Source organism: Leptosomus discolor, unplaced genomic scaffold (assembly GCF_034619465.1).
Source record: "Leptosomus discolor isolate bLepDis1 unplaced genomic scaffold, bLepDis1.hap2 HAP2_SCAFFOLD_216, whole genome shotgun sequence".
Lineage (NCBI taxonomy): Eukaryota > Metazoa > Chordata > Aves > Leptosomiformes > Leptosomidae > Leptosomus > Leptosomus discolor.
Window position 1 is genome coordinate 11881 of NW_028237746.1, and position 19974 is coordinate 31854.

Below are 19974 nucleotides of genomic sequence, written 5' to 3' on the forward strand. Positions count from 1 at the left end.
TACAAAAATATGCCCCGGGTGGGGGGAGGGGACACACTCCCCCCACCCCCTCCCCCCCAGTGACACCCCCCCCAGGGGACATGGGGGGGGGGGGAGGGGCTGTGCTGTGTGTGTCCCCCCCACCCCCCCCACCCCCCCCCGAGGTAGTCAGTGCGATGGGGGGGGAGGGGAACAGCGCGTCGGGGGGGGGACGACAGTGTGACATGGGGGGGGGGACAGTGAATTTTGGGGGGGGACACAGTGAGTTTGGGGGGGGGGACAGTGAATTTGGGGGGGGGACAGTGTGTGACAGGCTCAGATTGGCACGGGGGGGGGGGGGGGCGGCCTTATATTTTGGGGGGACACAGGGCTGCTCTGGTTACCCATCCCCCCCCCTCCCCCAAAACCCCCCTTGTAGGGGGGGGGGAGGGGTGTAAAGTGGGGGACCCTCACGTGTCACCCTGGGGGGGGGGGGGGGGGGCATTAGTGTCATGGGGGGGCACCCCCTCAGGAGTGGGGTACAGCCCTAGGGGGGGGCGGGGGGGGTCTTCAGGCCTAGGGGTGCTTTAGAGGGGTCCCATTTTGGGGGGGGGGGGGGTGTCACCCAGGCCCGGGGGGGGGGGTGGGGGGGGGTCCCCCAGGCCACGCAGGAGGATGACACCCCAAAAATGAGGAGGGTACCTAAGGCCATGGAGGGGGCCCCCCAGGAAATTTGGGGGGGGGGGGGGGGCATCCACATCTGTTGGGGGTCCCAGGCCGCTTGGGGGGGGGGGGGGCACTATTGGGGGAGGGGGCACCCAGGTCCTTTGGGGGGGGGGGAGGGGGGTCCAGGATGAAGTGGTGGTCCCAGGTTGGGGGAGGGGGGGCAAATAATTGGGGGGGGGCACCCAGGTCCATTGCGGGGGGGGGGGTCCTAGGGAGGCAGGGGGGTGTTCATGGGGGGGGGGGGTCCCCTATCTCCAGCAGATTTGGGGGGGGGGGGCATCCAGCTTTTTTTTGGGGGGGGGGGGGTTCCCCAAATATGGGACAGGGTCGGGGGGGGGGGGGCCCAGCCCTTGGCGGCCAGTGGGGATCCCCCGGGGTGGGGGTGGGGAGGGTGTCCCAGTCCTGGAAGGTGTGTAGAGGGGGGGTCCCCGGTCCTGGGGGGGGTCCCCGGTCCTGGGGGGGGTTCCCCGGTCCTGAGGGGGGGTTCCCCGGTCCTGAGGGGGGGTTCCCCGGTCCTGAGGGGGGGTTCCCCGCAGCAGGGGGGGGTCTCCTAGCAGCGCCCCACCTTGGCGTCGCCGATGGCCCCCCAGACGTCGAAGACGAACTCGTCGGGGAAAGCGAAGTCCCCGAGTTGGGAGTCGAGGGCCTGGGCCAGCGCGTCGGGGTCCCGGGCGTCCCGGCCCAGCTCCACCATGGTGGCGGCTGCGGGGACAGCGGGGACACTCAGGGGACAACAGGGACACACGGGGGGTCCCGGCCCAGCTCCACCATGGTGGCGGCTGCGGGGACAGCGGGGACACTCAGGGGACAACGGGGACACTCAGGGGGTCCCGGCCCAGCTCCACCATGGTGGCGGCTGCGGGGACAGCGGGGACACTCAGGGGACAACGGGGACACTCAGGGGGTCCCGGCCCAGCTCCACCATGGTGGCGGCTGCGGGGACAGCGGGGACACTCAGGGGACAACGGGGACACTCGGGGGACAATGGGGACACTCAGGGGACAACGGGGACACTCGGGGGAAAACAGGGAAAATTGGGGGGTCCCGGCCCAGCTCCACCATGGTGGTGGCTGCGGGGACAGCGGGGACACTCAGGGGACAACGGGGACACTCGGGGGATAATGGGGACACTCGGGTGAAATGGGGAAAATTGGGGGGTCCCAGCCCAGCTCCATCATGGTGGTGGCTGCGGGGACAACAGGGACACTCAGGGGACAACGGGGACACTCGGGGGACAATGGGGACACTCGGGGGACAACGGGGACACTCGGGGGGTCCCGGCCCAGCTCCACCATGGTGGCGGCTGCGGGGACAGCGGGGACACTCAGGGGACAACGGGGACACTCAGGGGACAACGGGGACACTCAGGGGACAATGGGGACACTCGGGGGAAAACAGGGAAAATTGGGGGGTCCCGGCCCAGCTCCACCATGGTGGTGGCTGCGGGGACAGCGGGGACACTCAGGGGACAACGGGGACACTCAGGGGACAATGGGGACACTCGGGGGAAAACAGGGAAAATTGGGGGGTCCCGGCCCAGCTCCATCATGGTGGCGGCTGCGGGGACAGCGGGGACACTCAGGGGACAACGGGGACACTCAGGGGACAATGGGGACACTCGGGGGATAATGGTGACACTCAGGGGACAACGGGGACACTTGGGGGGTCCCGGCCCAGCTCCACCATGGTGGCGGCTGCGGGGACAACGGGGACACTCGGGGGACAACGGGGGCATTTGGGGGACAATGGGGACACTCAGGGAATAATGGGGACACTCAGGGGACAACGGGGACATTCAGGAGACAACGGGGACACTCGGGGGACAATGGGGACACTCAGGGGACAACTGGGACACTCAGGGGGGTCCCGGCCCAGCTCCACCATGGTGGCGGCTGCGGGGACAGCGGGGACACTCAGGGGACAACGGGGACACTCAGGGGACAATGGGGACACTCGGGGGACAACAGGGGCATTTGAGGGACAATGGGGACACTCGGGGGACAATGGGGACACTCAGGGGATAATGGGGACACTTGGGGGGTCCCGGCCCAGCTCCACCATGGTGGCGGCTGCGGGGACAACGGGGACACTCAGGGGACAATGGGGACACTCAGGGGACAACGGGGACACTCGAGGGACAATGGGGACACTCGGGGGACAAAGGGGACACTCGGGGGGTCCCGGCCCAGCTCCACCATGGTGGAGGCTGCGGGGACAACGGGGACACTCAGGGGACAACGGGGACACTCAGGGGACAATGGGGACACTTGGGGGATAATGGGGACACTCGGGGGACAAGGGGACACTCGGGGGACAAGGGGACACTCGGGGGAAAATGGGGACACTTGGGGGACAACAGGGACACTCAGGGGAGAATGGGGACACTCGGGGGGTCCTGGCCCAGCTCCACCATGGTGGAGGCTGCGGGGACAACGGGGACACTCAGGGGACAACGGGGACACTCGGGGGAAAACAGGGAAAATTGGGGGGTCCCGGCCCAGCTCCACCATGGTGGAGGCTGTGGGGACAACGGGGACACTCGGGGGACAACGGGGACACTCGGGGGACAACAGGGGCATTTGAGGGACAATGGGGACACTCAGGGGACAACAGGGACACTCGGGGGGTCCCAGCCCAGCTCCACCATGGTGGCGGCTGTGGGGACAACGGGGACACTCAGGGGACAACGGGGACACTCGGGGGACAACGGGGACAACTCGGGGGAAAATGGGGAAAATTGGGAGGTCCCAGCCCAGCTCCACCATGGCGGTGGCTGCGGGGACAACGGGGACACTCAGGGGACAACGGGGACACTCGGGGGAAAACAGGGAAAATTGGGGGGTCCCGGCCCAGCTCCACCATGGTGGAGGCTGCGGGGACAACGGGGACACTCAGGGGACAACGGGGACACTCGGGGGAAAACAGGGAAAATTGGGGGGTCCCGGCCCAGCTCCACCATGGTGGAGGCTGTGGGGACAACGGGGACACTCGGGGGACAACGGGGACACTCAGGGGACAACGGGGACACTCGGGGGACAACAGGGGCATTTGAGGGACAATGGGGACACTCAGGGGACAACAGGGACACTCGGGGGGTCCCGGCCCAGCTCCACCATGGTGGCGGCTGCGGGGACAACGGGGACACTCAGGGGACAACGGGGACACTCGGGGGACAACGGGGACACTCGGGTGAAATGGGGAAAATTGGGGGGTCCCAGCCCAGCTCCATCATGGTGGTGGCTGCGGGGACAACAGGGACACTCAGGGGACAATGGGGACACTCAGGGGACAACAGGGGCATTTGAGGGACAATGGGGACACTCGGGGGACAACGGGGACACTCAGGGGACAACGGGGATACTCAGGGGACAACAGGGACACGCGGGGGGTCCCGGCCCAGCTCCACCATGGTGGAGGCTGCGGGGACAACGGGGACACTCAGGGGACAACGGGGACACTCGGGGGGGTCCCGGCCCAGCTCCACCATGGTGGCGGCTGTGGGGACAACAGGGGCATTTGGGGGACAATGGGGACACTCAGGGGACAAGGGGACACTCAGGGGAGAATGGGGACACTCGGGGGGTCCTGGCCCAGCTCCACCATGGTGGCGGCTGCAGGGACAACGGGGACACTCAGGGGACAACGGGGACACTCGGGGGGTCCCGGCCCAGCTCCACCATGGTGGCGGCTGCGGGGACAACAGGGACAATGGGGACACTCAGGGGACAACGGGGACACTCGGGGGACAACAGGGGCATTTGAGGGACAATGGGGACACTCGGGGGACAACGGGGACACTCAGGGGACAACAAGGACACTCGGGGGGTCCCGGCCCAGCTCCACCATGGTGGAGGCTGCGGGGACAACGGGGACACTCAGGGGACAACGGGGACACTCGGGGGACAATGGGGACACTCGGGGGGTCCCGGCCCAGCTCCACCATGGTGGCAGCTGCGGGGACAACGGGGACGCTCAGGGGACAACGGGGACACTCAGGGGACAACAGGGGCATTTGAGGGACAATGGGGACACTCGGGGGAAAATGGGGACACACGGGGGACAACGGGGACACTCGGGGGGGTCCCGGCCCAGCTCCACCATGGTGGCGGCTGCGGGGACAACGGGGACAACGGGGACACTCAGGGGACAACGGGGACACTCGGGGGGGTCCTGGCCCAGCTCCACCATGGTGGCGGCTGCGGGGACAACGGGGACACTCGGGGGACAATGGGGACACTCAGGGGACAATGGGGACACTTGGGGGACAATGGGGACACTCAGGGGACAACGGGGACACTCGGGGGGTCCCGGCCCAGCTCCACCATGGTGGCGGCTGCGGGGACAACGGGGACACTCGGGGGACAACGGGGACACTCGGGGGGTCCCAGCCCAGCTCCACCATGGTGGCGGCTGTGGGGATACTGGGACACTCGGGGGACAACGGGGACACTCGGGGGATAATGGGGACACTCAGGGGGGTCCCGGCCCAGCTCCACCATGGTGGCGGCTGCGGGGACAACGGGGACAACGGGGACACTCAGGGGACAACGGGGACACTCGGGGGGGTCCCGGCCCAGCTCCACCATGGTGGTGGCTGCGGGGACAACGGGGACACTTGGGGAACAATGGGGACACTTGGGGGACAATGGGGACACTCGGGGGGTCCCGGCCCAGCTCCACCATGGTGGCGGCTGCGGGGACAACGGGGGCATTTGGGGGACAATGGGGACACTCGGGGGACAAGGGGACACTTGGGGGACAACGGGGACACTCGGGGGATAATGGGGACACTTGGGGGACAACGGGGACACTCGGGGGGTCCCGGCCAAGCTCCACCATGGTGGCGGCTGTGGGGATACTGGGACACTCAGGGGACAACGGGGACACTCAGGGGACAACAGGGGCATTTGAGGGACAATGGGGACACTCGGGGGAAAATGGGGACACTCGGGGGACAACGGGGACACACGGGGGACAACGGGGACACTCGGGGGGGTCCCGGCCCAGCTCCACCATGGTGGCGGCTGCGGGGACAGCGGGGACACTCAGGGGACAACGGGGACACTCGGGGGAAAACAGGGAAAATTGGGGGGTCCCGGCCCAGCTCCACCATGGTGGCGGCTGCGGGGACAACGGGGACAACGGGGACACTCAGGGGACAACGGGGACACTCGGGGGGGTCCTGGCCCAGCTCCACCATGGTGGCGGCTGCGGGGACAACGGGGACACTCGGGGGACAATGGGGACACTCAGGGGACAATGGGGACACTTGGGGGACAATGGGGACACTCAGGGGACAACGGGGACACTCGGGGGGTCCCGGCCCAGCTCCACCATGGTGGCGGCTGCGGGGACAACGGGGACACTCGGGGGACAACGGGGACACTCGGGGGGTCCCAGCCCAGCTCCACCATGGTGGCGGCTGTGGGGATACTGGGACACTCGGGGGACAACGGGGACACTCGGGGGATAATGGGGACACTCAGGGGGGTCCCGGCCCAGCTCCACCATGGTGGCGGCTGCGGGGACAACGGGGACAACGGGGACACTCAGGGGACAACGGGGACACTCGGGGGGGTCCCGGCCCAGCTCCACCATGGTGGTGGCTGCGGGGACAACGGGGACACTTGGGGAACAATGGGGACACTTGGGGGACAACGGGGACACTCGGGGGGTCCCGGCCCAGCTCCACCATGGTGGCGGCTGCGGGGACAACGGGGGCATTTGGGGGACAATGGGGACACTCGGGGGACAAGGGGACACTTGGGGGACAACGGGGACACTCGGGGGATAATGGGGACACTTGGGGGACAACGGGGACACTCGGGGGGTCCCGGCCAAGCTCCACCATGGTGGCGGCTGTGGGGATACTGGGACACTCAGGGGACAACGGGGACACTCGGGGGATAATGGTGACACTCAGGGGACAACAGGGACACTCAGGGGGGGTCCCAGCCCAGCTCCACCATGGTGGCGGCTGGGGGGACAACGGGGACACTTGGGGGACAACAGGGACACTCGGGACAACAGGGACACTCGGGGGACAACAGGGACACTCGGGGGACAACGGGGACACTCGGGGGGTCCCGGCCCAGCTCCACCATGGTGGCGGCTGTGGGGACACTGGGACACCCCGGCACCCTGGGAGGAGGGTGCCCTGCAGCGGGGTGGGGCGGGGGGGTTCCCCAGCCTCTGGGGGGGGGGGGGGTGTCTCCAGCACCCCTGGGGGGGCTCCTGGAGTGGGGGGGGGTGTCAGAGGGGTCCGGAGCACCCGGGGGGGGCTGAACCTGCCAAGTGGGGGGTCAGCGGGGTCCCCAGCACCCGCGGGGGGGGGGTCCCAGCACCCGGGGCGGGGGCGCTAAACCTGCCAAGTGGGGGGTCAGAGGGGTCCCCAGCACCCGGAGGGGGGGTCACAGAGTTTGTCCCCAGCCCCCCAAGAGGAACAACCTGCAGTGGGACTGGGGGGTCCCCAGGAGCCCGGGGGGGGCTGAACCTGCCAAGTGGGGGGTCAGAGGGGTCCCCAGCACCCGGGGGGGGGCTGAACCTGCCAAGTGGGGGGGGTCAGAGGGGTCCCCAGCACCCGGGGGGGGGGCTAAACCTGCCAAGTGGGGGGGTCAGAGGGGTCCCTAGCAGCCCGGGGGGGGCTGAACCTGCCAAGTGGGGGGGTCAGAGGGGTCCCCAGCACCCGGAGGGGGGGTCACAGAGTTTGTCCCCAGCCCCCCAAGAGGAACAACCTGCAGTGGGACTGGGGGGTCCCCAGCAGCCTGGGGGGGGCTGAACCTGCAAGGTGGGGGGGTCAGCGGGGTCCCCAGCACCCGGGGGGGGCCTGAACCTGCCAAGTGGGGGGGTCAGCGGGGTCCCCAGCACCCGTGGGGGGGGGTCCCAGCACCCGGGGCGGGGGGGCTGAACCTGCCAAGTGGGGGGTCAGAGGGGTCCCCAGCACCCGGAGGGGGGGTCACAGAGTTTGTCCCCAGCCCCCCAAGAGAAACAACCTGCAGTGGGACTGGGGGGTCCCCAGCACCCGGGGGGCTGAACCTGCCAAGTGGGGGGGTCAGAGGGGTCCCCAGCACCCGCGGGGGGGGGGTCCCAGCACCCGGGGCGGGGGGGCTAAACCTGCCAAGTGGGGGGGTCAGAGGGGTCCCCAGCACCCGCGGGGGGGGGTCCCAGCACCCGGGGGGGCACAGAGTTTGTCCCCAGCCCCCCAAGAGGAACAACCTGCAGTGGGACTGGGGGGTCCCCAGCAGCCTGGGGGGGGGGGCCTGAACCTGCCAAGTGGGGGGTCAGAGGGGTCCCAGCACCCGGGGCGGGGGGGCTGAACCTGCCAATTGGGGGGGTCAGAGGGGTCCTCAGCACTTGGGGGGGCTGAACCTCCAACGTGGGGGGGTCAGCGGGGTCCCCAGCACCCGCGGGGGGGGGGGTCCCAGCACCCGGGGCGGGGGGGCTGAACCTGCCAAGTGGGGGGGTCAGAGGGGTCCCCAGCACCCGGAGGGGGGGTCACAGAGTTTGTCCCCAGCCCCCCAAGAGGAACAACCTGCAGTGGGACTGGGGGGTCCCCAGCAGCCTGGGGGGGGGGGGGGGCTGAACCTGCCAAGTGGGGGGTCAGCGGGGTCCCCAGCACCCGCGGGGGGGGGTCCCAGCACCCGGGGCAGGGGGGCTAAACCTGCCAAGTGGGGGGGTCAGAGGGGTCCTCAGCACTCGTGGGGGCTGAACCTCCAACGTGGGGGGGTCAGAGGGGTCCCCAGCACCCGGGGGGGGGCTGAACCTGCAAGGTGGGGGGGTCAGCGGGATCCCCAGCACCCGTGGGGGGGGGTCCCAGCACCCGGGGCGGGGGGGCTAAACCTGCCAAGTGGGGGGGTCAGAGGGGTCCCCATCACCCGGGGGGGGCTGAATCTGCCAAGTGGGGGGGTCAGAGGGGTCCCCAGCACCCGGGGGGTCACAGAGTTTGTCCCCAGCCCCCCAAGAGGAACAACCTGCAGCGGGACTGGGGGGTCCCCAGCAGCCTGGGGGGGGCTGAACCTGCCAAGTGGGGGGGTCAGAGGGGTCCCCAGCACCCACGGGAGGGGGGGGGGCTGAACCTGCAAGGTGGGGGGGTCAGAGGGGTCCCAGCACCCGGGGGGGCTGAACCTGCCAAGTGGGGGGGTCAGAGGGGTCCCCAGCACCCGGGGGGGGCTGAACCTGCCAAGTGGGGGGGGTCAGTGGGGTCCCCAGCACCCACGGGAGGGGGGGGGCTGAACCTGCAAGGTGGGGGGGTCAGCGGGGTCCCCATCACCCGGGGGGGCTGAACCTGCAAGGTGGGGGGGTCAGCGGGGTCCCCAGCACCCGTGGGGGGGGGGTCCCAGCACCCGGGGCGGGGGGGCTGAACCTGCCAAGTGGGGGGGTCAGAGGGGTCCCCAGCACCCGGGGGGGCCTGAACCTGCCAAGTGGGGAGGTCAGAGGGGTCCCCAGCACCCGGGGGGGCCTGAACCTGCCAAGTGGGGGGGTCAGAGGGGTCCCCAGCACCCGTGGGGGGGGGTCCCAGCACCCAGGGCGGGGGGGGCTGAACCTGCCAAGTGGGGGGGTCAGAGGGGTCCCTAGCAGCCCGGGGGGGGCTGAACCTCCAACGTGGGGGGGTCAGCAGGGTCCTCAGCACCCGGGGGGGGGGTCCCCAGCACCCGCGGGGGGGGGTCACAGAGTTTGCACCCAGCCACCCAAGAGGAACAACCTGCAGTGGGACTGGGGGGTCCCCAGCAGCCTGGGGGGGGCTGAACCTGCCAAGTGGGGGGGTCAGAGGGGTCCCCAGCACCCGGGGGGGGGCTGAACCTGCCAAGTGGGGGGGTCAGAGGGGTCCCCAGCACCCGGAGGGGGGGTCACAGAGTTTGTCCCCAGCCCCCCAAGAGGAACAACCTGCAGTGGGACTGGGGGGTCCCCAGCACCCGGGGGGGCTGAACCTGCCAAGTGGGGGGGTCAGAGGGGTCCCCAGCGCCCGGGGGGGGGGCTGAACCTGCCAAGTGGGGGGGTCAGCGGGGTCCCCAGCACCCGGGGGGGGGGGGTCCCAGCACCCGGGGGGGGGGTCACAGAGTTTATCCCCAGCCCCCCAAGAGGAACAACCTGCAGCGGGACTGGGGGGTCCCCAGCAGCCCGGGGCGGGGGGGGGCTGAACCTGCCAAGTGGGGGGTCAGAGGGGTCCCCAGCACCTGGAGGGGGGGTCACAGAGTTTGTCCCCAGCCCCCCAAGAGGAACAACCTGCAGTGGGACTGGGGGGTCCCCAGGAGCCCAGGGGGGGGCTGAACCTGCCAAGTGGGGGGGTCAGCGGGGTCCCCAGCACCCGGGGGGGGGGGGTCCCAGCACCCGGGGCGGGGGGGCTAAACCTGCCAAGTGGGGGGGTCAGAGGGGTCCCTAGCAGCCCGGGGGGGGCTGAACCTGCCAAGTGGGGGGGTCAGAGGGATCCCCAGCACCCAGAGGGGGGGTCCCAGAGTTTATCCCCAGCCCCCCAAGAGGAACAACCTGCAGCGGGACTGGGGGGGGTCCCCAGCAGCCCGGGGCGGGGGGGGGGGCTGAACCTGCCAAGTGTGTGGGGGGGGGGGGGGTCAGCGGGGTCCCATCCCCCTGGGGGGGGTCCCGGGGGGGGGGTCCCCCAGCCCGGCTCACCCAGCTCGCTGTCCCGGATGCCCATGTAGCTCTCCAGGAGATCGTCCACCTTGGCCACCGCTCGCTCCTCGAAGGCCGACGGCTGCAAGGTTTTGGGGGGGACGGGGGGGTCAGGGAGGGGGGGGGGGGGGGGGTCCTGGGGATGTGAGGAAGGGGGAAAGGGGATCCCCCCCCCCCCATCCTCCCCATGGGGTCCCCCCCTACCTGCTCCTCGACGGTGGCGGGTCCCCGGGCGCGGAGGCGGAGGGTGCCCCGGCCGGTGCCCAGTTGGGTGCCCCCGCCACGGCCCCCCCCCCCCCCGGGGGGCGATCATGTCTGAAAGGCGACAGAAAAAGGGGGGGGACGACTGTGAATTGGGGGACCCCCCCCCCTAGTATGGATTGGGGGGGGGGGGGGGGCTGCAAAGCAACCACAGACACATCCCCCCCCACCCCGCGCCCCTGCAGGGCCCAAATGGTGAGAGGGAAAGTTTGGGGGGGTGAGGGGGGGCTCCATAGTGCCCCCCCCCCCCCTCCACCCCCGCCTCCAGGGTTTTGGGGGACCCCTCAGCTCCCTCTGGGTGTGGGGCACCCCCTCTGTCACTCCCAGGGGACACCACCCTCCCCCAGATTTGGAGGTTCCCACCAGCACTACAGGTCCCCAACAGCCTCCCTGCCAGGTTTTGGGGTGCCCAGACCCCCCCCACTGGGTTTTGGGGTTCCCCCACCACTAAGGGTCCCAAACAGCCCCCCCCCCCAGATTTTGGGGTCCCCAGAGCCCCTCCCCTGGGTTTTGGGGTTCCCCCACCACTATGGGTCCCCAACAGCCTCCCTGCCAGGTTTTGGGGTGCCCAGACCCCCCCGCTGGGTTTTGGGGTTCCTCCCACCACTGTGGGTCCCCAACAGCCTCCCTGCCAGGTTTTGGGGTGCCCAGACCCCCCCCACTGGGTTTTGGGGTTCCCCCACCACTAAGGGTCCCAAACAGCTCCCCCCCCCCGATTTTGGGGTCCCCAGAGCCCCTCCCCTGGGTTTTGGGGTTCCCCCACCACTATGGGTCCCCAACAGCCTCCCTGCCAGGTTTTGGGGTCCCCAGACCCCCACACACTGGTTTTTGGGGTTCCCCCACCACTGTGGGTCCCCAACAGCCTCCCTGCCAGGTTTTGGGGTCCCCAGACCCCCCCACTGGGTTTTGGGGTTCCCCCACCACTGTGGGTCCCCAACAGCCCCCCCTGTGGGGTTTTGGGGTCCCACCCGGGTCTATTGACTCTGCCCCAGCCCCCCCCTTGGATCTCAGGGGTTTGTCTCCCAGTGGGCTCCCAGTGCTCCCAGTGGGCTCCCAGTGCTCCCAGTGGGCTCCCAGTAAGCCAGGGCACCACTCTCCAGCTCCCAGTCAGCCAGGGCACCACTCTCCAGTCCAGAATGGGGGAACCAGCAAAGCCCCGGACACCCGGGTGCCCCCCAACCCCATGAGGGGGGTGGCTGCCCTTGGCCGGGGGTGTCTCCCAGTGGGCTCCCAGTGCTCCCAGTGGGCTCCCAGTGCTCCCAGTGGGCTCCCAGTGGGCTCCCCGTGCTCCCAGTAAGCCAGGGCACCACTCTCCAGTCCAGAATGGGGGAACCAGCAAAGCCCCGGACGCCCCCCAACCCCATGAGGGGGGTGGCTGCTCTTGGCCGGGGGTGTCTCCCAGTGGGCTCCCCGTGCTCCCAGTGGGCTCCCAGTGGGCTCCCAGTGGGCTCCCAGTCAGCCAGGGCACCACTCTCCAGTCCAGAATGGGGCAACCAGCAAAGCCCCGGACAGCTCAGTGCCCCCCAACCCCATGAGGGGAATGGCTGCCCTTGGGGGGCGTGTCTCCCAGTGGGCTCCCAGTGCTCCCAGTGGGCTCCCAGTGCTCCCAGTAAGCCAGGGCACCACTCTCCAGTCCAGAATGGGGGAACCAGCAAAGCCCCAGACACCCGGGTGCCCCCCAACCCCATGAGGGGGGTGGCTGCCCTTGGCCGGGGGTGTCTCCCAGGGGGCTCCCCGTGCTCCCAGTGGGCTCCCAGTGCTCCCAGTGGGCTCCCCGTGCTCCCAGTAAGCCAGGGCACCACTCTCCAGTCCAGAATGGGGGAACCAGCAAAGCCCCAGACACCCGGGTGCCCCCCAACCCCATGAGAGGGGTGGCTGCCCTTGGCCGGGGGTGTCTCCCAGTGGGCTCCCAGTGGGCTCCCAGTGCTCTCAGTAAGCCAGGGCACCACTCTCCAGCTCCCAGTCAGCCAGGGCACCACTCTCCAGTCCAGAATGGGGGAACCAGCAAAGCCCTGGACAGCTCGGTGCCCCCCAAACGGATGAGTGGGTGGCTGCCCTTGGCGGGGGGTGTCTCCCAGTGGGCTCCCAGTGCTCCCAGTAAGCCAGGGCACCACTCTCCAGCTCCCAGTCAGCCAGGGCACCACTCTCCAGTCCAGAATGGGGGAACCAGCAAAGCCCCGGACACCCGGGTGCCCCCCAACCCCATGAGGGGGGTGGCTGCCCTTGGCCGGGGGTGTCTCCCAGTGGGCTCCCAGTGCTCCCAGCGGGCTCCCAGTGCTCCCAGTTGGGGCTCACCGAAGGCCTTGCGGGGCTCGGTGAGCTGGAGGGCGAAGGTGCGGCCGCGGGGCAGCTCCTTCAGCATCTTGGCCACCTCGTAGTGCCGGGCGCCCACCAGGCTCTGCCCGTCGATGGCCTCGATCATGTCCCCGACGCTGATCACCGGGATCCGGTCGATGACGCTGCCCTCCCGGATCCGCTGCGGGGGGAGGGGGGGGATGGATCACCCGGGGGGGGGTCACCACGGCCACGGTGGGCCCCAGGTCCCACCCAGCCCCCCCAGAGTGGCATGGGGACCAACCAGGAGGTCCCCACATCCCCCCAGGACATCCCTTGGTGCTCTCCTGCCCCATCCCCACCTTGACTTGGGCACCTTCTGCCGTGTCCCCACATCCCACCCCAGACCCACAGCAGCTCAGGGACCACCCGGGAGGTCCCCACGTCACCCCATGTCCCACTCAGGATGTCCCTTGGTGCTCTCCTTCCACCCAGGAGGTCCCCACGTCACCCCACATCACCCCATGTCACCCCAGGACATCCCTTGGTGCTCTCCTGCCTCATCCCCACCTTGACGTGGGCACCCTCTGCCGTGTCCCCACGTCCCACCCCAGTCCCACAGCAGCTCAGGGACCACCTGGGAGGTCCCCATGTCACCCCAGGATGTCCCTTGGTGCTCTCCTGCCCCACCCCCACCTTGACTTGGGCACCCTCTGCCATGTCCCCACATCCCACCCCAGTCCCACAGCAGCTCAGGGACCACCTGGGAGATCCCCACGTCCCCCCAGGGTGTCCCTTGGTGCTCTCCTTCCACCCAGGAGGTCCCCACGTCACCCCAGAATTTCCCTTGGTGCTCTCCTTCCACCTGGGAGGTCCCCACATCACCCCACGTCCCCCCAGGACATCCCTCGGTGCTCTCCCGCCCCATCCCCACCTTGACTTGGGCACCCTCTGCCGTATCCCCACGTCCCACCCCAGACCCACAGCAGCTCAGGGACCTCCTGGGAGATCCCCACGTCACCCTGTGTACCCCCAGGATGGCCCTTGGTGCTCTCCTTCCACCCAGGAGGTCCCCACGTCACCCCAGGACATCCCTTGGTGCTCTCCTGCCCCATCCCCACCTTGACTTGGGCACCTTCTGCCGTGTCCCCACGTCCCACCCCAGACCCACAGCAGCTCAGGGACCACCTGGGAGGTCCCCACGTCCCCCCACGTCACCCCAGGATGTCCCTTGGTGCTCTCCTTCCACCTGGGAGATCCCCACGTCACCCCATGTCCCCCCAGGACATCCCTTGGTGCTCTCCTGCCCCATCCCCACCTTGACTTGGGCACCCTCTGCCATGTCCCCACGTCGCACCCCAGTCCCACAGCAACTCAGGGACCTCCTGGGAGATCCCCACGTCACCCCATGTCCCCCCAGGATGGCCCTTGGTGCTCTCCTTCCACCCAGGAGGTCCCCACGTCCCCCCAGGACATCCCTTGGTGCTCTCCTGCCCCATCCCCACCTTGACTTGGGCACCCTCTGCCATGTCCCCACGTCCCACCCCAGACCCACAGCAGCTCAGGCACCACCCAGGAGGTCCCCATGTCACCCCAGGATGTCCCTTGGTGCTCTCCTTCCAGCTGGGAGGTCCCCATGTCACCCCACATCACCCCACGTCCCCCCAGGACATCCCTCGGTGCTCCCCCGCCCCATCCCCACCTTGACTCGGGCACCCTCTGCCACATCCCCACGTGTCCCCTCCCCAGCCCCACGACCACTCAGGGCCCACCCAAGAGACCCCTACATCCCCCCCCCCCCGATGACCTTTGCTGTCCTCCTCCTCCTCCTCCTCCTCCTCTCCACCCCAACGTCGCCTCGGGCACCACGCACCCCCGCGTCCTCCTCCAACCCCAGGGGTGGGGGGGCTCAGGACCTTCTCCAAGCACCCCCAGGTCCCCCTCCCCGGCAGGGGGGTGGGGGGGGGGGGGGTGTCCCACCTTGATGAAGGCGTAGCCGGCGCCGTTGTCGGTGATGGTGAGGCCCAAGGCCTCCTCGGACTTGAAGACCTCGACCTCCTTGCGCTGGCCCTTGGTGTGGGCGAAGATGAAGTCCTCGAGGCCGATCTGGCCGCCCAGCAGCTTCTCCATGTCCACCTTGTGCGTGTTGAGGGTGCAGAACATCACCTGCCCCGGGGGGGGGGGGGGGCCCGGCGGCGTCAGGGCTCGGGGGACACACACCTGGGGACACCAGGGTCACCGCCCCCCAACCCCGGGGCTACCCGTGGGACGGTGGTGGGGGTGGGAAGGAGCTGGGCGACCACGTTGGGGACGAGCGGGGGCCCTCTTGGGGACACGCCGGACGCGCGTGGCTTTTCTCCTGGGGGGGATGTGAGGGACCCCTTTCTCCCTGGGGACATTCAGGATCCCCCTGGGGACACGCAGGGCCCCCCTGGGGATACACAGGACCCCGCTGGGGACAAGCGGGACCCCCCTGGGGATACACGGGACCCCCCCTGGGGATACACGGGACCCCCCTGGGGACAAGCGGGACCCCCTTGGGGACACGCGGGACCCCCCTGGGGATACACGGGACCCCCCTGGGGATACACGGGAACCCCCTGGGGACAAGCCGGGACCCCCCCTGGGGACAAGCGGGACCCCCCCTGGGGACACGGGGGACCCCCCTGGGGACACGCGGGACCCCCCTGGGGACACGCGGGACCCCCCTGGGGATACACGGGACCCCCCTGGGGACAAGCGGGACCCCCCTGGGGATACACGGGAACCCCCTGGGGACACACGGGAACCCCCTGGGGACAAGCGGGACCCCCCTGGGGACAAGCGGGACCCCCCTGGGGACAAGTGGGACCCCCCTGGGGATACACGGGACACCCCTGGGGACACGTGGGACCCCCCTGGGGACAAGCGGGACCCCCCTGGGGATACACGGGACACCCCTGGGGACACGTGGGACCCCCCTGGGGACAAGTGGGATCCCCCTGGGGACAAGTGGGATCCCCCTGGGGATACGCGGGACCCCCCTGGGGACAAGCGGGACCCCCCTGGGGACACGCGGGACCCCCCTGGGGACACAAGAAATCCCCCCTGCTGGGGACATGCAAGACACAAGGGACCCCTCCCTCCGGGGGACACCCCTGATCCCCCCCCAGGGGACACATGGGACCCCTCCATGCACCCCTGGGGTCCCCTCCCCCGAATTCCACAGCCCCCCCCCAGTCACCCAGGGGTCCCCTCCCCCACTCCTCTCCGGGTGGCCCCAAAGTCCCACTGCCACCCCCAACCCCCTCCCGGTCCCGGTCCCCGCCCCCCCCACCCCCCCCCCCATCCCTGCACCCAGGGGTGCCCCCACAGCCCTCGGGGTGCCCTGGCCCTCAGCCACCCCCCCCATCTCCCTGACCCCCAGCACTGAAGGGGGTCCCCGAACCCCTCTGGGTGCCCTGTGCCCCCCAGCACCCAAGGGGGCCCCCACACCCCTCAGGGTGCCTCGTCTTTCTTCCCCCACCTCCCCCCCGCCATAATCCAGCACCCATGGGAACCCCCAAAACCCCTCCAGGTGCCCAGTTCCCCAGCACCCAAGGGTGCCCCAAAACCCCCAACTGCCCCCATACCCCCCAGGGTCCTCCAGCACCCAGGGGTGCCCCCAAACCCCTTGGGGTGCCCATTCCTCTGCCCCCCCATGACCCCCCTAGCACCCAGGGGCACCCCTAAACCCCGCCAGGTGCCCATTCCTCAGTTCCCCCCCCCAGCCCCCATGGGTGCACCCCTCGGGGCGCCCCGTCTCTTCAGCCTCGCTCCCCAGGACCCTCTCCAGCACCAGGGGGTGCCCCCAACCCCCCGGGGGTGCCCATTCCTCAGCCCCCCATGACCCCACTGTGCCCCTAAACCCCCCCAGGTGCCCATCCCTCACCCCCCCATGACCCCCTCTAGCACCCGGGGGTGCCCCCAAACCCCTTGGGGTGCCCATTCCTCAGCCCCCCCATGCCCCCAGCACCCAGGGGTGCCCCAAACCCCTTGGGGTGCCCATTCTTCAGCCCCCATGCCCCCAGCACCCAGGGGTGCCCTGAAACCCCTCTGGGCGCTCATCCCTCAGCCCCCCCATGACCCCCCTAGCACCCAGGGGCACCCCTAAACCCCGCCAGGTGCCCATTCCTCAGCCCCCCCCCCCCCAGCCCCATGGGTGCACCCCTCGGGCGCCCCGTCTCTTCAGCCTCGCTCCCCAGGACCCTCTCCAGCATCCAGGGGTGCCCCCAACCCCCTTGGGGTGCCCCCAAACCCCTTGGGGTGCCCATTCCTCAGCCCCCCCATGCCCCCAGCACCCAGGGGTGCCCCCAAACCCCCTGGGGTGCCCATTCCTCAGCCCCCCATGACCCCACTGTGCCCCTAAACCCCTCCAGGTGCCCATCCCTCACCCCCCCATGACCCCCTCTAGCACCCAGGGGTGCCCCCAAACCCCTTGGGGTGCCCATTCCTCAGCCCCCCCATGCCCCAGCACCCAGGGGTGCCACCAAACCCCTTGGGGTGCCCATTCCTCAGCCCCCCCATGCCCCAGCACCCAGGGGTGCCCCCAAACCCGTTGGGGTGCCCATTCCTCAGCCCCCCCCATGCCCCCAGCACTCAGGGGTGCCCCCAAACCCCTTGAGGTGCCCATCCCTCCGCCCCCCCATGACCCCCCTAGCACCCAGGGGCACCCCTAAACCCCGCCAGGTGCCCATTCCTCAGTTCCCCCCCCCCAGCCCCCATGGGTGCACCCCTCGGGGCGCCCCGTCTCTTCAGCCTCGCTCCCCCAGGACCCTCTCCAGCACCCGGGGGTGCCCCCCAAACCCCTTGGGGTGCCCATTCCTCAGCCCCCCATGACCCCACTGTGCCCCTAAACCCCTCCAGGTGCCCATCCCTCACCCCCCCATGACCCCCTCTAGCACCTAGGGGTGCCCCCAAAACCCCTTGGGGTGCCCATTCCTCAGCCCCCCCATGCCCCCAGCACCCAGGGGTGCCCCCAAACCCCCTGGGGTGCCCATTCTTTAGCCCCACAGCACCCAGGGGTGCCCTGAAACCCCTCTGGGCGCTCATCCTCCGCCCCCCCCATGACCCCCCTAGCACCCAGGGGCACCCCTAAACCCCGCCAGGTGCCCATTCCTCAGTTCCCCCCCCCAGCCCCCATGGGTGCACCCCTCGGGGCGCCCCGTCTCTTCAGCCTCGCTCCCCAGGACCCTCTCCAGCACCCGGGGGTGCCCCCCAAACCCCTTGGGGTGCCCATTCCTCAGCCCCCCATGACCCCACTGTGCCCCTAAACCCCTCCAGGTGCCCATCCCTCAGCCCCCCCATGCCCCCAGCACCCAGGGGTGCCCCCAAACCCCTTGGGGTGCCCATTCTTCACCCCCCCATGACCCCCTCTAGCACCCGGGGGTGCCCATTCCTCAGCCCCCCAATGCCCCCAGCACCCAGGGGTGTCCTGAAACCCCTCTGGGCGCTCATCCCTCAGCCCCCCCACGACCCCCCTAGCATCCAGGGGCACCCCTAAACCCCGCCAGGTGCCCATTCCTCAGCCCTACGCCCCACCCCCTACTCCCCCCCACCTCCCAGCACCCCCGGGTGTCCCCCCACCTCTCCCGGGGGGATGCGGAAGGCCTCGGCGATCTTGCCGTAGAGCTCCCGGACGTTGGTGAACCCCTCGACGCGGCCCGTGGGGCTGCCGTGCGCCAGCTGCGTGTGGAAGACGAGGCGAGGCCGAAGGGCGGGGGGCGGCGGGGGGAGCCCCGGGGCGGGGGGACCCCCAGGAGCACCCACGGGACCCCCCGGGGTTTCCCCGGTGGCTCCCCCGCGGCCCCCCGCCGCCTCTTCGTTCTCCACGAGCGGGGGGGGCTTCTTGCGGCGGCCGAGGCCCAGCGGCATTGGGGGAGGGGGGCGGGGGGGGGGGGGGGAAGGGGGGTGACAGCAGAGCCTTGGGGGCTGGGGGGGCTGGGTGCCCCCTCCCCGAGGAGAGGGGGTCCTGCGGTGCTTCGCTGGGTGCTAAAATGAGAGAGAGGGAAACTGAGGCACGGGGGGGTCTGAAATACAAGAAGGGGAAACTGAGGCGGGGGGTGGTAGGGCACGGGGAGGGGGGAGACCGAGGGACAAGCGGGGGGGAAACTGAGGCACGGGGGGGGGGGTGTCTGAAGCACAAGAAGGGAAGCTGAGGCGGGGGGCGGTAGGAAACGGGGGAGAGGGCACACCGTGGGACAAGGGGGGGGGGAAACTGAGGCAAGGGGGGGTTGGGGGGGGGAACAGAGGGAGAAGAGCGGGGAAACCGAGGCACAAAGGCGGGGGGGGGGGGGGGGGGGGGGGAGGGACGACGACGTGTGGGACAGGGAGGAGAAACTGAGGCACGGGACAGCCCGACCCCGGGGGTCCCCCCAGGCCCCAGAGAGGGGCTCTGGGCCCGGTGGGGGCCCGGTACCGCCCCTCTCCCCCCCCCCCCCTCCAGGAAGCAGCGACGCGGGGCCCCGGACCAGCCCCACGCCCCCCCCCCCCCCCCCCCGGAGGCCGGGGCCGCCACCCTCCGGCTCGCCGCGCCCCCCGGTGTGTGTGTGTGTGTGTCTGTCCGTCCGTCCTCCCCCCCCCCCCCAGCCCCGGGACCCCCCGGTCCCGTCCCCCCCCGCCCCCCGCTCACCGGCCGGAGCCTCCCGCCCTCCAGCCGGGCGCTGCTGCCGGAGCGACACTTCCGGGAAGGCGGGGCTAAACCCCGCTCGGACCAATGAGAGCTGCCGGGCCGCGCCGGCGGCCAATGGGACGCGCGACAGGGTGGGGTGTGGGTGAGTGGGCAGGAAAGAGCTCAGCCGCTTCCCGCCCCCCCCCCCCCCCCCCCCCCCCGCCCGGAGGCGATGGGCGCGTCCGGCTCAGCACCCCCGCGGGTGGGGCCGCCCGGAGCCAATCAGGAGCGAGGATGGCGAGTCCCGGCGTCTGGGCGGGGCGAACCAGGGGAATGGCGGGGGGGGGGAGCGGCGGAGACAGGAACAGACCACCGCGGCGCTGGGGGGGGGGGGGGGGAGACCCCAACTTGGGGGGGGGGGGGCACAGACCCCATTTTGGGGGGGAAAACGGCCCACGGGACACATGAACAGAGCCCATTCGGGAGGTAACTACACCCGG

The 19974-nt window shown here is 70.4% G+C and overlaps 1 protein-coding gene across 1 annotated transcript; it reads right to left on the bottom strand.

The window, feature by feature from the left end:
- Positions 1 to 1234: 1234 nt before the first annotated feature.
- GIPC1 (GIPC PDZ domain containing family member 1) lies at positions 1235 to 18738 on the bottom strand. The gene is given in 7 exon segments (XM_086480697.1): positions 1235 to 1386; positions 10312 to 10393; positions 10516 to 10626; positions 10882 to 10886; positions 12868 to 13048; positions 14827 to 15012; positions 18451 to 18738. Coding segments are annotated over 7 exon segments (1005 nt in total).
- Between the last annotated feature and the right edge of the window lie 1236 nt (positions 18739 to 19974).